General features: G+C 39.1%; 2 protein-coding genes across 2 annotated transcripts in view; one reads left to right on the top strand and one right to left on the bottom strand.

Annotated features, from left to right (window-relative positions):
• LOC308689610 (stonustoxin subunit beta-like) overlaps nucleotides 1-14,229 on the top strand; it is a 392,706-nt gene that overhangs the window by 93,529 nt on the left and 284,948 nt on the right. The gene's annotated exons all lie outside the window — the stretch shown is intronic.
• Nucleotides 271-14,109, bottom strand: LOC308689630 (uncharacterized protein). Its single transcript, XM_081363451.1, has 2 exons — nucleotides 13,974-14,109; nucleotides 271-3,576 (listed from the first exon to the last, which is right to left on the bottom strand). The coding sequence occupies exons 1-2, from the start codon at nucleotides 14,056-14,058 to the stop codon at nucleotides 2,486-2,488; spliced, it is 1,176 nt and encodes a 391-aa protein (XP_081219577.1). The 5' UTR covers nucleotides 14,059-14,109; the 3' UTR covers nucleotides 271-2,485.

The raw sequence follows: 14,229 nt of genomic DNA, 5'->3' as shown, positions 1-14,229 counted from the left end.
AAAGTCATGCCGATGCGTCACGTAACTTTTATTTTATGCTATTATTACAGTATCAACAGTGGGTCCCTCTTGCTTTTGTTTGAGGGTGCTTGTACTGGCTTGTTGTCGTCCCATAGTGCATCCTGGTGCCATCACTTCCCCAAGATACAGTACTGTACAAGGCCGTCCACGTGAAGTAACAACAACAGCAAAACAAGAGCAAGGAACATAATGAGGAATATAATAAATATATGAATGATAAAATGAGACAACACAAATATGTTTGCTCAGGTTCAGGTTCATTTAAAAAGTAAAATGACATCTATAGATTCTTCATAGAGGGCAATAATAGCCAGTGGTGTGAATCTGAAGTTTTAAAATGAAATCAATATATGAAACAATACTAATATACAATCGAAATTAGAGGACGGCGACTGTAACTGCTCAATATTTGAAACAATAGGAAAGCAAATGGTCAGGCGTGGCCACAGGCATTCATTGTACAACCAAAGGAAAAGAAAATGCATCAAGGTAAAGTATAAAGACATTAAAGATGCGAACAAAAGAAGTGGCCATGGCCAAACAACTAGTGATAAACATGCCAGAGTGGTGCGTCACCTGATGAGTATGATAGAGGTCACATTTAAAATGTTGTGTCATTGCCAAACTGTTCAAGTTTCAGATTTCTTTATGGTGAGAAGATTTTCAACAATTAAAGACTTAGAGGCTTCTCTGCAGTGTAAAGCCTCATGGTCATGTCAGTCTTATGCCGTTTTTCACTGCGTGGTATGGCTCGGCTCAGCTCGCTTTTCCAATGTAGTTTAGTACCGCTTCAAAGTGGCTGGGATTATAGACTGATCGATATAGTTGTGCCGCGATATCATCGTAAATGTAGCGCACACAAACGCACAACACAGGAGCAAGGGAGCATATTGATGGAATGTGATCTTGATTCTCGGCTTGTGGATGTTTTTCACTGCAAGACGGAGTTGTTTGTTTCTAGCAGGTTCGTCATCCAATGATGCTGGTAGTGACGATTCTCTCTGACCAATCAGTGATCTGCAGTGTTTACACGTCACATTTAGTGATGACGGCTCGGCTCGCTAGGAACCTCAACCATGCAGTGGAACAGCACATTAAGGATACACTTTATTTTAAGGTGTCATTGTAACTGTGTAATTATATATTTCAGTACTGAGTAATAATAGTTAACAACATGTACTTACTATAAGGGGTAGGATTAGGGTTTGGTTTAGGGTTAGTTGCATGTAATCATGCATAATTTACTGTTATTAGTATGGTAACATATGTAACAAGGAAAATGTATATTAAAGGAGCTGTATGTAAGAAATGTATTTCAATTAATCATAGAATGGCCCTGATATGTCACTAGACATTAAGAAATCATGTTCATTTCAAATACTTATATCACTGACAACAGTAGTACGGCCAGGATATTGTCATTTAAAAAGTGAAGTTGCAGCCCTCAACTGATGTTGATGTTGTCATGTTGTGTTTTGGCTGAAGCCCCACCCTCCACCTATCTACCAATCACGAAATCAGTAGTGTTTCGGCATCCGGGTTGCCAGCTCTGCTCTAGTTACCACAGCTGCAGCTCCTTGTAGCAGCCTATGTTCCTGCTGGATCCTGCAGCCTATCTGGCAACCTCAAATCAGGGGGGAGGGGGAGCAGATACACCGCTCTACAGTAATTTGAAAGTGATTGCAGTACCAGTTTTGGCCACAATCTTACATACAGCTCCTTTAAAGTGTTACCAAATTATGTCATCATTTACTCACTCATGTTGTTCCGAACCCCTAAGACTTTTGATCATCTATGAAATGGAAATAAACAGTTTTAAAGAAATCAGAGATTTCTGTCCCCGACAGTCTAAGCAACTACTACTTTGACAAATCAATTACATTGAGATCATAAAACTAATTAATCCATATGACTTGAGCGGTTTAGTACACATTTTCTGAAGAAACTTGGGTCGCTTTATAAGATAAACAGATTGAACTCAGGCTCTCAGAACTCAACATATACACATTCATCAGTTGTGGTAAACGGAAGCTTCAGCTTGTTCGCTTGACGTGTAAGAACCAGTGAGGATCATTCTTGTGTTACGCAGCACGTTTGAGCTTCAGCTAGAACCAATGAATTGTATCACTTTATCAGTTAGTGAGTTGTACAAAACCTTTCTTTTTAGTCAAATTTGTGTCCACAAACAATGTAGTCAATGCTCAAGGCGAGAGTTACCCTTTAAGGGGTTTCTATTCTGTGAACTCCTCCCTCACTAACGACATCTAAAACAGCTCTCTCTAACCCTAAATCCTTAAGTTGCAATTCAGGTCTTTACATGTGTAACTGACGTGAAACAGTGTGAACTCATGTCTAAAGACTTTCTTTTCAAGAAACATTCTGCCCACACAGTTTGCAGGAGTAAGGACACACTTCCCAGTGTGAATTATCATATGGACTTCAAGGTTTCCTTTTTGGGAGAAACTTATTCATCACTGCAGGTCAATAGCCTTTTTCCATTGTGAATTCTCATGTGCCTATTAAGGCTTCCTTTTTCAGTAAAACTTTTTCCACACTGTTGGCAGGTGAACGGCTTCTCTCCAATGTGAATTCTCATGTGGACTTTAAGGTTTCCTAGTTGAGAAAAACTCTTTCCACACTGTTGGCAAGTGTATGGCTTCTCTCCAGTGTGAATTCTCATGTGGATTTCAAGGTGTCCTGTTTCAGTGAAATTCTTTCCACACAATTTGCAGGTAAAAGGCTTCTTTCCATTGTGAATTCTCAAGTGCCTTGCAAGGCTTCCGTTTTCAGTGAAACTTTTTCCACACTGTTGGCAGCTGTAAGGCTTTTCTCCAGTATGAATTCTCACATGGGCTTTAAGGTGACCTTTTACAGTGAAACTTTTTCCACACTGAGGGCATGTGTAAGGCTTTTCTCCAGAATGAATTCTCATGTGAACTTTAAGGGTTCCCTGTTGAGTAAAACTCTTTCCACACTCGTGGCATTCGAAAGGCTTCTCTCCAGTGTGAATTTTCATGTGCCTGGTAAGGCGGTTCATGCCTGGGAAACTCTTTCCACACTGATGACAACAGTTCTCTCTTGAGTGAATCCTGAAATGGTTATAAAGGTTTACTTTACGTGTGAATCTTTTTCCACACTGATCACATGTGAACGGCTTCTCTCCAGTGTGAATGCTTAAGTGATAGCTAAGGTTTAGTTCTGTTGTGAAACTCTTTCCACACTCTTGGCAGGTGTAAGGCCTCTCTCCATTGTGAATTTTCATGTGGACTTTAAGGTGTCCTTTTTGAGTGAAACTCACTCCACACTGTTGGCAAGTGTAAGGCTTCTCTCCATTGTGAATTCTCATGTGGATTTTAAGGTTTCCATGACGACTGAAACTCTTTACACATATAAAGCAAGTTAAAGAATTTCTAGTTCCTTTCTTTTGAGCTTTATTTTGTGAGGTAGTCTTTTCAGTCTGTGAGCAACTAAAATATGTTTCTTCAGTTATGAAATTAGGATGTTTCTCTTCATTTTCATTCAGGTTTTCACTCTCCTCTTTCAGTGGCATCAGGTCTAAGACAAAAAGAGACAAATTAAGAGACAAATTAAGAGACAAATTAAGAGACAAATTAAGAGACAAATTAAGAGACAAATTAAGAGACAAATTAAGAGACAAATTAAGAGACAAATTAATCCCAGTTTATTGGCAAAAACCAACAGACATCAAAAGATTTAGGCATCAAAACCAACAACATGTATGCTAGATCATATACCCACTAGGCTACTAAAAGAAATATGAACTCTTCTCAATGTTGGTAACTCTTCGCTCTCTTTTTCAGAGAAAGATTTCAGTGATTTTAGTCAGGATTTAAGCCCTATTGTATTACTTATAATCACAGCTAAATCTCTCTCCTAATGCAATAAGGTCTTTCAACAACAGAGCATGTCAATCTTCTGGATAGCTTGAGATTTATGTTGACATTTGTGAACAAGCAATAGTACAGTTTAGGTCCAATCAATCCAACTGCTATCATTTTGTTAGTGTAAATGAAGAGACATCTCATCAAATGCCACAGGGCTCAGTATTAGGTCCTCTGCTTTTCTCCTTGTATATGCTTCCACTGAGGGACATAATCATTAGATTTCACTAGATGATACTCAGTTTTATATTTCCTCACATCATGACAAAATTTCTGTAGCAAATTAGCCCAAATGGAAATATGCATAATTAATTAGAACTTGTTATAATTGATTATAAATATTTGGATCAGTTGTAATTAACTTGATGTAGCAAAATTAAAATTACAATCAATTAAACTGCTTGTCTAACAAACACTCAGTATTAATCGTCTATCATCTCTGAGGAATGTCATTCTTGTGGCTACTGTAAGGGAAACAGGTCAATTTAGCTCAAAGGGAATTATTAATTACTTTATTGGGAATTTTGAAAGAATCACTTATTTTATGTAACATAGATCAGCAGGTTAATACATTAAAATTTGTAAGCACATAACACAAGATACTTCTCTTTAAATACAAATGAGACTTTATTGATTATTCTAACACTCAAAACTAATACCTAACACATAAACGCGCACACACACATTCACATGCGTTGCAGAAAGAAAGAAAGAATGAGTTTAAGGGAGTGAAATTATGAATTCTAGTAGTATATGCACTTTGTAAAACCTGACTTGAATGAACCATCAATCATTAATTTAACCCTTCTACCATTTTCTTAGGCGAGGTAATTACATTTTATATCAATGGACCAGCTAAGAGGCTTTCCTTGCGTTTGTGTCTTCTTTGAATGAGAATTCCCTTAGTGGTCCTTGCCGGAGAGGGGATTTCCCAGGTTCTTTGATTCACTGGCGGTCTCATTGTTTCCTTGAGTGACGCCTTGAGAAGCCAATTAATGGAGTCTATCTCGTGGCTGAAGTTTGAAGCTTTGAAGTAGGTGAATGTTGTAGAGTCATTGAAGAAACTTTGCGGCAAAACTTAACGTATAATATGAGACTCAATGTAAAGAAAGAAACTAAGTAAGAGGAAAAAAAGTAAAGACGAGAGTAGTTAGATGGCTTGAATGAAACTGTTAACCCATTTTCTGCGGTGTCTCTTCCGATGCTTTGTTAGTGTTCTGAGATTTTAAACTCAAAACGCTTGTCCAGCCTCCCGGAGGAGTTCTAACCAATTAGACTTTGTCTTTAGCTTAGGGTGTGACTATTCCTCCTCCTCCCCCATAAATAACATGTTATCTGACAAGTCACAAGTCTTAACTTTCCTGCTCTAGTAGAGTACAATTTGGACATGATTTCTATAAGAATTTGATACATTTTACACACATTTCTTTTAAGTCATCTTTTGTCTAACGAGCAGACGATCATCAGTCCCTCCAGAAACTCGCGATGTTGCGATCGCGCCAATTCGCGCCAATTCAGCCAATCCACGCGATTTATTTGCGGCCTTGCAATTTCATCCAATCACTGCGACTTTAGCGCAAATTCGACCAATCAGTTTGGTCCGTCACTGCATGCGGCATTATTTTCACACAGAAGGACGTCCTTATCAGAGAAAGCAGGCATGAGCGCAAATACATCACACTTACCTACAAATATCACTGCGAAAGACCGTGCAAAGCAATTCCCTAATGTTCTCCATGAAAGTGGAGGGAAACTATTTTGCACTGTGTGCAACATTGTCGTGGAACACAAAAGAAAATCCTCGCTTGACCGACACTTCTCTACAGCAAATGCCAGAAGGATGTCCGTGCAAGAGCCTACACGGCAAGTGACTATCACCGAAGCTGTTGCTCGCAAATCCATCGCAAGCAACGAAAGGAACAAGGTAAACAACAAAACTTCATAACGTTTGTAAAACTAGGTGTGTGGTGGTTTGCTTTTGTCAGTTGTCAGGCAGGCCTTGCATGGGCACAGGTGATATTGCTTGCGAGTTTGAGAGGGGCAGTTAAAACTATTTTTCATGCTTTCACACGGTAGTTTCATCAATCATTTATCCAGTGTTTCCCCTACATAGACTTAGCCGCGGGAACAAAATGCTAAAAGTCTAAATATTTTATGGGGACAACATGATTTTTTTCTTAATTCACCCTTCGCAGGGAGCTTGATTGACAGGCAATCTAACCAATCATAATCCGCCATCCGCCATTTTGTCCGACAAAGCAGTCAGGAGATATAGCAGATTAACATTGGAGGATTTGAACTTGAAAAACGGAATGTACTGATGCCTTTCCACGGTTTAAAACAACATTCCTTCTTATGCTCATTCATGTTTATTTGATGCTATAAATGAACTAGAAGGAAGAGATGATCGGTTCGCGAGCAGCTTTAACTGATGCTCTACAGCGATCTGTCAGACACATTTAAGAGCCACAAAATGGTATTTATCGTTTAAATTTCTTTTAAAAAAAATGACCAAATTTGAAAGGTGAGACTTTGTTTAATATGTTTAATATTAAAAGTAACCGAAAAGTAAGCTGGTCTGTCCTGTCTGTCACAGTGTGTTGTCAGTCTCCTCTCTGCTCCGCGATGTATTTTTCACTGCGTGAGAATATGGTGTGGCGTGAGAGCAGCGTAGCTTGTCGGACATAGCAACAATAACTAAGGGGGGCGGGTCTTTGCGAAGGAAAATTGACAAACTGATATCAGTATTCCTGCTGCTGCTCCTGAATAAAGAATAAAACATGACAGTAAAAGCTAAATTAGTTACATAACATAAATATAAGAGTTGTAAGGGTGAAGCATGAACTAATATTAATGTTACCAAGCAAGTGACCATATGTGTGGACAAGTAATGCAAGAATAAAGGAGGAGATAATAGTGATAGTGAGTGAAGACACTATCACTTTTTTCTTTTTTTTTACACATCTCACTGGTGAGTTGTGCTATTTTTACAATTGGCCTGTTGGCAACCTCATTCAGTCCTTTGGGCTTACCTGGTGCCCATGGGCACCACACTGGTGACCCCTGCTTTAAACGGTGTTCTAAGCAGGGTCATTTTTTAAGTTTTGTACTGGTCAGTCTTTTAGAAACAAAATGGTTAATTTTTGTTGCATTGGGCTGTACTGGAGACAGTAATTGTTTAATGTCATTAACAAAAATGCATGTTCTGTTTACTCTTTGTCTCCTAAGATATGTGAAGACTGGGTTGCCACATGCACTGCCTTGAATATCCCACTCTCCAAAAGTGACCACCCAGCAATGAGGAAGTTTCTTTTTGAAAATGTAACGAATGGAGGAGCCATTCCTGGATTTCACCAGCTGCAAGAAAAATACCTAGGCAATGTTTACCTGAAAGAAAAGGAGGCACTCAGAAAACGTTTAACCAAAAAGCCTGTTGCAGTCATATTTGATGAGACTCCAGATGTAGAGGGGAGATGTGTTCTAAACATTCTCATTGCACCCTTGGAAAAGGATGAATCTGGGAGAATACTGGCCTACTTGGCAGACACCGTCTTCCTAGAGCAGTGCAACCACTCAACTGTCTCAGTGTCTGTGGTCAAGTGTCTGCAGGAATATGACATAGCAAATGAGGATGTCATTGTTTTTGACACCGACAATGCAGCCTACATGAAGAAAGCATATACAGCTGCTTTGCAGTCTTTATTCCCAAACTCACTGCACGTTACGTGCATGGCCCACATAATGAACCTCATCGGTGATGCCTTCCGCAGACCTTTTGACCAGCTAAATGCATTCATGCTCAGCTTTTCGCAGATGTTTTACCATGCTGGCTCTCGGAAAAGAAGATACCTCCAGTTCATGTCAGGAAAACATCCTACCAGACAAAAGGCAACCATGGCTCCAAATCCCTGTGCTACACGGTGGAACTCCTGGTTTAGTGCGGTGCAATACCACTCAGAGCACTTTAAACTCTACAAGGAGTTCATAGAGATGGAAATAAAGGTAAGACTCTTCCTCCTTTCAGTACAAATTCTCACAATGATAACAAGTTCCAATTCATCCCAGTTTAGACTAGCATTCGCCCTAATAAACATGTTAAAGTTTTTGCAGATGGTTGTGTGCTTTTGGATTTGCTTATGTAAATTGCGTTGAAGCAGGATTCAATTCTGTTTTAATTCTATTCATAGGTGTGTGGCAGCAGTGCACCGCAGTCTGTGGAGAGACTCCATGAGATGCTACAGAATGAAGACATGGCTCAGTGTCTCCAGGTTCAGCTCAGCATCATGGCAGATAAGTGTGAACGTATTCTACAGCTACTTGACATCTTTCAGAGCAGGAAACCTATAACCACCAAGGTTTTTGACTACTTCGAGGATCTACAGATGAACTTTACTGCAAACAAGGAGTTACAGTATGAATCCTGTGCTGAGCACTTTGAAGGGCTTGATGTCCATCATGCCGCCAAAACACACATCCTCAACTTAGTGCATCTAGCGTACAGCAATGCAGAGGAAAAACTCACCAAGTACATGTCAGAGGGACAACCTGCCATCAACTTCCTTCGAGAAGTCAGAGTATTTGACCCTCGTTACATTTCATTCATGGAGGACAGTGTTTCTGGCTACACACACATCCCAGGCTTCAGTGCTGTCCCCAATGATGAGTTTGATGCCTACTTCCAACGCCTGGGTCCAGCAGCACTCAAAGCGTCAGCATGTGGAGTGGTAGATCTAGATGTGTTTTGGGATGGGCTTCTCGAGAGACTTCCTGTCCTCAGTGCCTTAGCCAAACGATACAAGGATGTCATCATGAACTCAGCAGATGCTGAAAGAAGCAACAGCCTTTACAAGCTTGTGCTATCAAGCAGAAGAAGAACAATCACTAACAGCAACCTCAAAGCCTTGGTCTTCTTGTACCACAATCAGCGACTCACTAGTAGAGTGTTTGAGAGGGATGAGCTCAAGATCAACTGTGGGCCCGACTCTGAGGATGAAGTGGAGGACAGTTTGGATACGTAGGAAGTTAGTGTTGAAGAATGAACTGTCTTACCATTCTAATGAATGATTTTATTGTTGACGTGTTTTAGTCTGCATTTCATATGCTATGTTGGAAGAACATCCAGTTGGTTCATATTTGTTCACACTGGACAATGTCAAGTTGAATTTAAAAGAAATGGGCTTTTTTTTTATTTAATGAAACAATTTATTTTATTACAAGATTATTCTTTTGGAAACTTCTGTTATGTGCATTAATTGTCAGGGCTGAAAATAGCCTTTGCACTTTATTCTAATGCAACTGATTCACTGCATTTCATATTTTATGTTGGATTTTATGTTACCATCCAGTTGGTTCATACTTGTTTACACTGGGCAATGTCAAGTTGAATTGAAAAGAAATGGGCTTATATTTTTTGCCCATGAATTGTCAAGGTTGAAAAATAGCCTTTGCACTTTATTCTGATGAGCAAATAAAACATATTTTGCCAGAATTTTTGAATTCCTGTGCTTTGGGGGAGTAAGCTTGCAAAGAACACTTAAAAAAATCATAACATGTTTGTGAAATCACAAGGTAATGCAATGCTGTTGAGAAAAATCTGTCTAAAAAAAAAAAAAAAAAATCGCAACTTTTCCCGCAACTTTTTGAAAAAGCTGTCGCAAAATCTGGCATTTTAGGCCGCAACAATCACAAAAAAATCCCGCGAAATCCTGGAGGGACTGGATCATACTGATAGGAAACAAGAAACACTTTCATTCAACCACTCAATAGTCTCAGTCTCTGTGTTCTTTAAGAGATTTCAGTGAGAGATCACTCAGAGGTCGTTAAGAAGAAGGTCTGTTTTGGATCTCTTTCGTGGGGGTCAACCAATCTCTGGCATTAACCTATGGTTTTCCTTGTGCGAGTCACGATGTCTTGCCCTTTGGACCATTAGTCTTTGGTTAACTGCCTATCATTGACAAGCTCTTCCTTTAGCTAGGATCATCTCTTACAAACTTGCATGGCCATAAAGTACTTAGCTGGGGTTTTCTAGACTGAATGGCATCCCAAATGGCAGATCCTCTGATTTGGGGTCCTGAGTGTTGATTTGGAATTCGGCTCTTCATTCACAGTCTGGTGGAGTCATTGCGCTCTAATTTGCTCTCAGATCCTACACCACAGAGAATAACTATTTCTTACTGCATACAGTTCTTCTCTTGCTACAGGCTCTGTTTTGCAAGCAGTGATCAAAGAATAAATACTCACGTAAATGTGCACAAACGTTTATTTAAATCTCAAACACATAACTAGTCTAAACACACACACACACAAATCATGGACACATGGATAAAATGGAAAGTGAAAGTGAATTCATGAAATGAAACGAAACAACAAGTAGAATGAAGCAATGGAAATATAAAAGTCACTTAACCACCTGGACAACCATTAGCAAGGGATCTACAGCTAATTCTCGGTTTGGTTTAGTTAAATGTATGATACTTGCATTGCCTTAGCCGTTGAACGAGCATCCAGATGCAGTCTTGGATGAATGTCTTGATGGTTCAATAGTTCGATGATGGTGAAGTTGCAATCAGGTGCTATCCCGGTTGAGTGAACAGTAGCCCCATTTACATGCCACTTTGTGACTTGCGCACACAGTTTCTTGAAAGCCCACATCTACTCTGTTTTCTCTGACGTTGGATAGTGGTCGCCCATCACCCATGACTTCGTCCATTTGCTCAAAGAAGGGGAAGTTTGTAGGATCCTCTCCACTCCTGTTGTTATGCATTTTAGCTTTGTTATACACCAACTTTAAAGTTTTCCACCTGTTGTTCAACCATACGATCCATGCCAACTTCTTTCAGTTTCTCATGCACTGTTTTGAAGAGGTCTGATTTTCTAAACTTCCTACCATCCAGTCGTTCATATATGTTCTGCTTTTTTTAAATACTGTTTAATACATTTGTCTCTGTCGCACTCCAGTTTGATTTGGCTGCTGCCACCATTTTGTATTATAATGTCAAAACCAGGCATGTGCAGAAGTACGTACACTCAAAGTAATCGGATCAGCTTGTTTAAATGTATGAATTTTTAGTTTGATCGTTTAATGAAAAGATTTATTCCACCCCTTTCAATCTGACTGAAATTTAAATCGGTTTGAGCATTTTTATTCCGATTATAAACAGTTTAAAAGTCCAATCTGAATGAAAATGCTCCATGGAAACAGGCCTCCTAGTCTGACCCGGAGAATCTCCTGGGTTGAAAGTTACAACATGGCTTGTTGTGGTTGACGTCCTGCCAGTATGCAGCTCTTGGGCAAATTAAGTTGATGGGGTCTTACCGGATGTCTCGACTTCTTTTCCAACAACTGAGGTCACAAAGATAATGACCTTTAATAACCTTTTTAATTTTAAAAGGTCACACCTCCTGCAACTGGCTCAACCAATGTAAAAAGAGTCATTTTTGGGCAGGAAGAAGTTTCTTTGTTTAGAAGCTGACTCATTTGCATGATCAGAGAGGGCTGGCAATTTTGGGAGAGGGACCAGGTTTTAATAGTCAACTGAACAGGTCACAATTCGTCGGTGTGTCTCGCTGCTGTAGCGTCAAATATACTATGTTTCAACTATATTTCCGTCAGGAATGGCTGATGGCAATTACATGGTTTAGATATTCAAAAACACCAACAGCAGGAACTGTATTTTCTGCTCTCTATGTGGTCTAAAACATGCGTGAAAACCAATTTTGTCGAGGCACCACACAGTTTAAACATGACACACTAGTTAAGCACAACAGCAGCTTAAAGCATTTGAAGAGACAGATACATTAATTAAACTCTACCACTTCCAACAGCATTTTGCAGACAGAAAGCTAACATTCATGACATTTAACAACTAACTTTTAACATTGAATAATTTAACAACAGAGAGGAACTACCAGGGTTTTTCCTGCATTGAAATGATTTTGACTGCAGCCAAAATGAATCTTTGTCCCGTCAAAGATTTATTTGATAATTTGACGATAACTGCTGTTCTTACAGTACTGGTACCTGCTGATAGTCGTCTGCTTTAAAACTCTCTTGTGAGTGTGCTCTGTAAAGAGCGCCAATGATTTCACAGCATTGAGCTTTGTAGCCAATCACAAACATACAGTGGGGACAACAAGTATTTGATACACTGCTGATTTTGCAGGTTTTCCTACTTACAAAGCATGTAGAAGTCTGTCATTTTTATCATAGGTACACTTAAACTGTGAGCAGTAGCGGATTTTTCTGTAACGGGCCATTAAGGGGCCACATGTTACAATCAGGGGCCAAATACAGGGTACATTCAAGCACACAAAATAATTTATTCAGTATGGTGCAAATACATTTCGGCAGTCATTCCTTTTTCAAACGCTCTAATAAAAAATTATGAGCCAGTAAAGTTCTTAATAATTTTTTTCATTTATTTATACTGTGCATAAAGGACACAATGCACTTCTTTCTGAATTCCACCTTTTAAGTTTCATAATCATGTCGTCGCTTATAAACAGTAAATTATTGTTAATTGTTTGGGGGGTGGAATTGCATCTGTGATCGTTGTGAAGAATTCTCTGGTTGCTCTTCTCGTCGACGATTGATGGGTGGGAATCTCTAGGCACCTCACGATTCGATTCGATTACTATTCAGAGGGTAATGATTATCGATTATTAACGATTTCTTTTTTTACTACTTGGTACTTTTAAAGCAAAGTATTTATGATGACCAATAACGAACTTACTTCCAATACTTCCTATATTAATTTTATTAATAAAACAAATGGAAGTGATTTGGCAAGTCAACTGTAAGGTTACATTTGCCAGCATTTGTCCCAACATTGCAAAGAACCAACAGGAAAATAAATGTGTGCCTGTACTAGCAGCGTACTTGTAGTAAATGAATACAAACTTCAGCATATTCTGAATCTCTATAGCATTTAATAATAGACTTCTAACCAACATCCTCTTGTTATTTCCAATGAGCAATATAATCCTTCAGACAAAAAAAAAACAAAAACATTTTGCTGTAGCAAATTCACAAACAGTTTTCGTTCAAAAATATAGAATGATGTACCAGCAGCTCTCATACAAACATAATGCTTGTGGACTTATGCATATTCTGAATGAATAATTAGTAACATACAAAGCCGCTCTTAATCACAACTAAATAATAAAGAGTTATGACTTGAAATGTTTGCTGTATACCACAATCAAAAACAGCTTATACAAAAAAAGTGAATGAACATCTGCAGAGAGCACAGTCAAAATGTAACTTTTTGTGACTGGCATTGCACATATTGCAGGGCAGTATAACGTACTTATAACAGATCGGTTTACAGCATATTGATAAATATCAGCTCTCATACAAAAAATACTAAATAGGTAACAATGAAATTGCCAATTTTCCATACGTTAGCTTTTAACGAAGAGGGTGCCGTCCGAATTTGGCGCTCAGCCATCATGCGTCTGTTATGTGCGCGCCACAGACTGCACGCGCACCGCACGTCCGCTTTAGAGTTCCGCCTTTTGCGTTCCGTCAATATTACGTTATTAGAAAATCTATTTTTGACATTTGTGAATCGATTCAGAATCGTCCACGTCCGCATCGCGATGCATCTAAGAATCGATTTTTTCCCCCACCCCTAGGAACGGGGGCCAATCAGATTTCAGCAGGGGCCAGGGCCCCTGTGGCCCCGCCTCTAGAACTGCCCCTGACTGTGAGAGACGTAATCTAAAACAAAAATCCAGAAAATCACATTGTATGATTTTTAAATAATTAATTTGCATTTTATTGCATGACATAAGGCGACAGAACAGCAACTGATAGAATGCACGATACTACAATATTTCTTTAAAAGCAGATCGTGGAGACATTTTAATCGTCCACGATCAAAAATCGTCATATCGCACACCCCTAATTTCGAGCCTTGGTTCACATGAGGCGACACGCTCCATGTAAAAAAAAGGCGCTTTAATTCGGACATTCTTCAAAAATATCACTAATTTCTGTAGAGATGGATATTTTAATAAGGATCAAATGACTTTGAGAATGAGACCAACCTGTTTGTTCCTCAGTTTCTTCTTGTTTCACACTGAATGTTTCTTCAATCTTGATGTCTTCACTCTCCTCTTTAATAAACGCCATCTTTATAATAGTGTCACTTGGATCTCAGTCGCTTCATCAGGAGTTTTTCTGTGTGTTTGTCCTGTTTAAGATGAGAATAATTAACAGAAAGAAAAACCCTCAAAACTAAATCTCTGAGTGTGTCTCAATCAGATCTAGTTCAGTAGTTCAGTTCACTGGTAAGAGAGTCAG

This window comes from Scardinius erythrophthalmus, assembly GCF_964197995.2.
Source record: "Scardinius erythrophthalmus genome assembly, chromosome: 4".
Lineage (NCBI taxonomy): Eukaryota > Metazoa > Chordata > Actinopteri > Cypriniformes > Leuciscidae > Scardinius > Scardinius erythrophthalmus.
The sequence above is the reverse complement of the archived record's forward strand: the minus strand, read 5'-3'. Positions and strand labels throughout refer to the sequence as shown.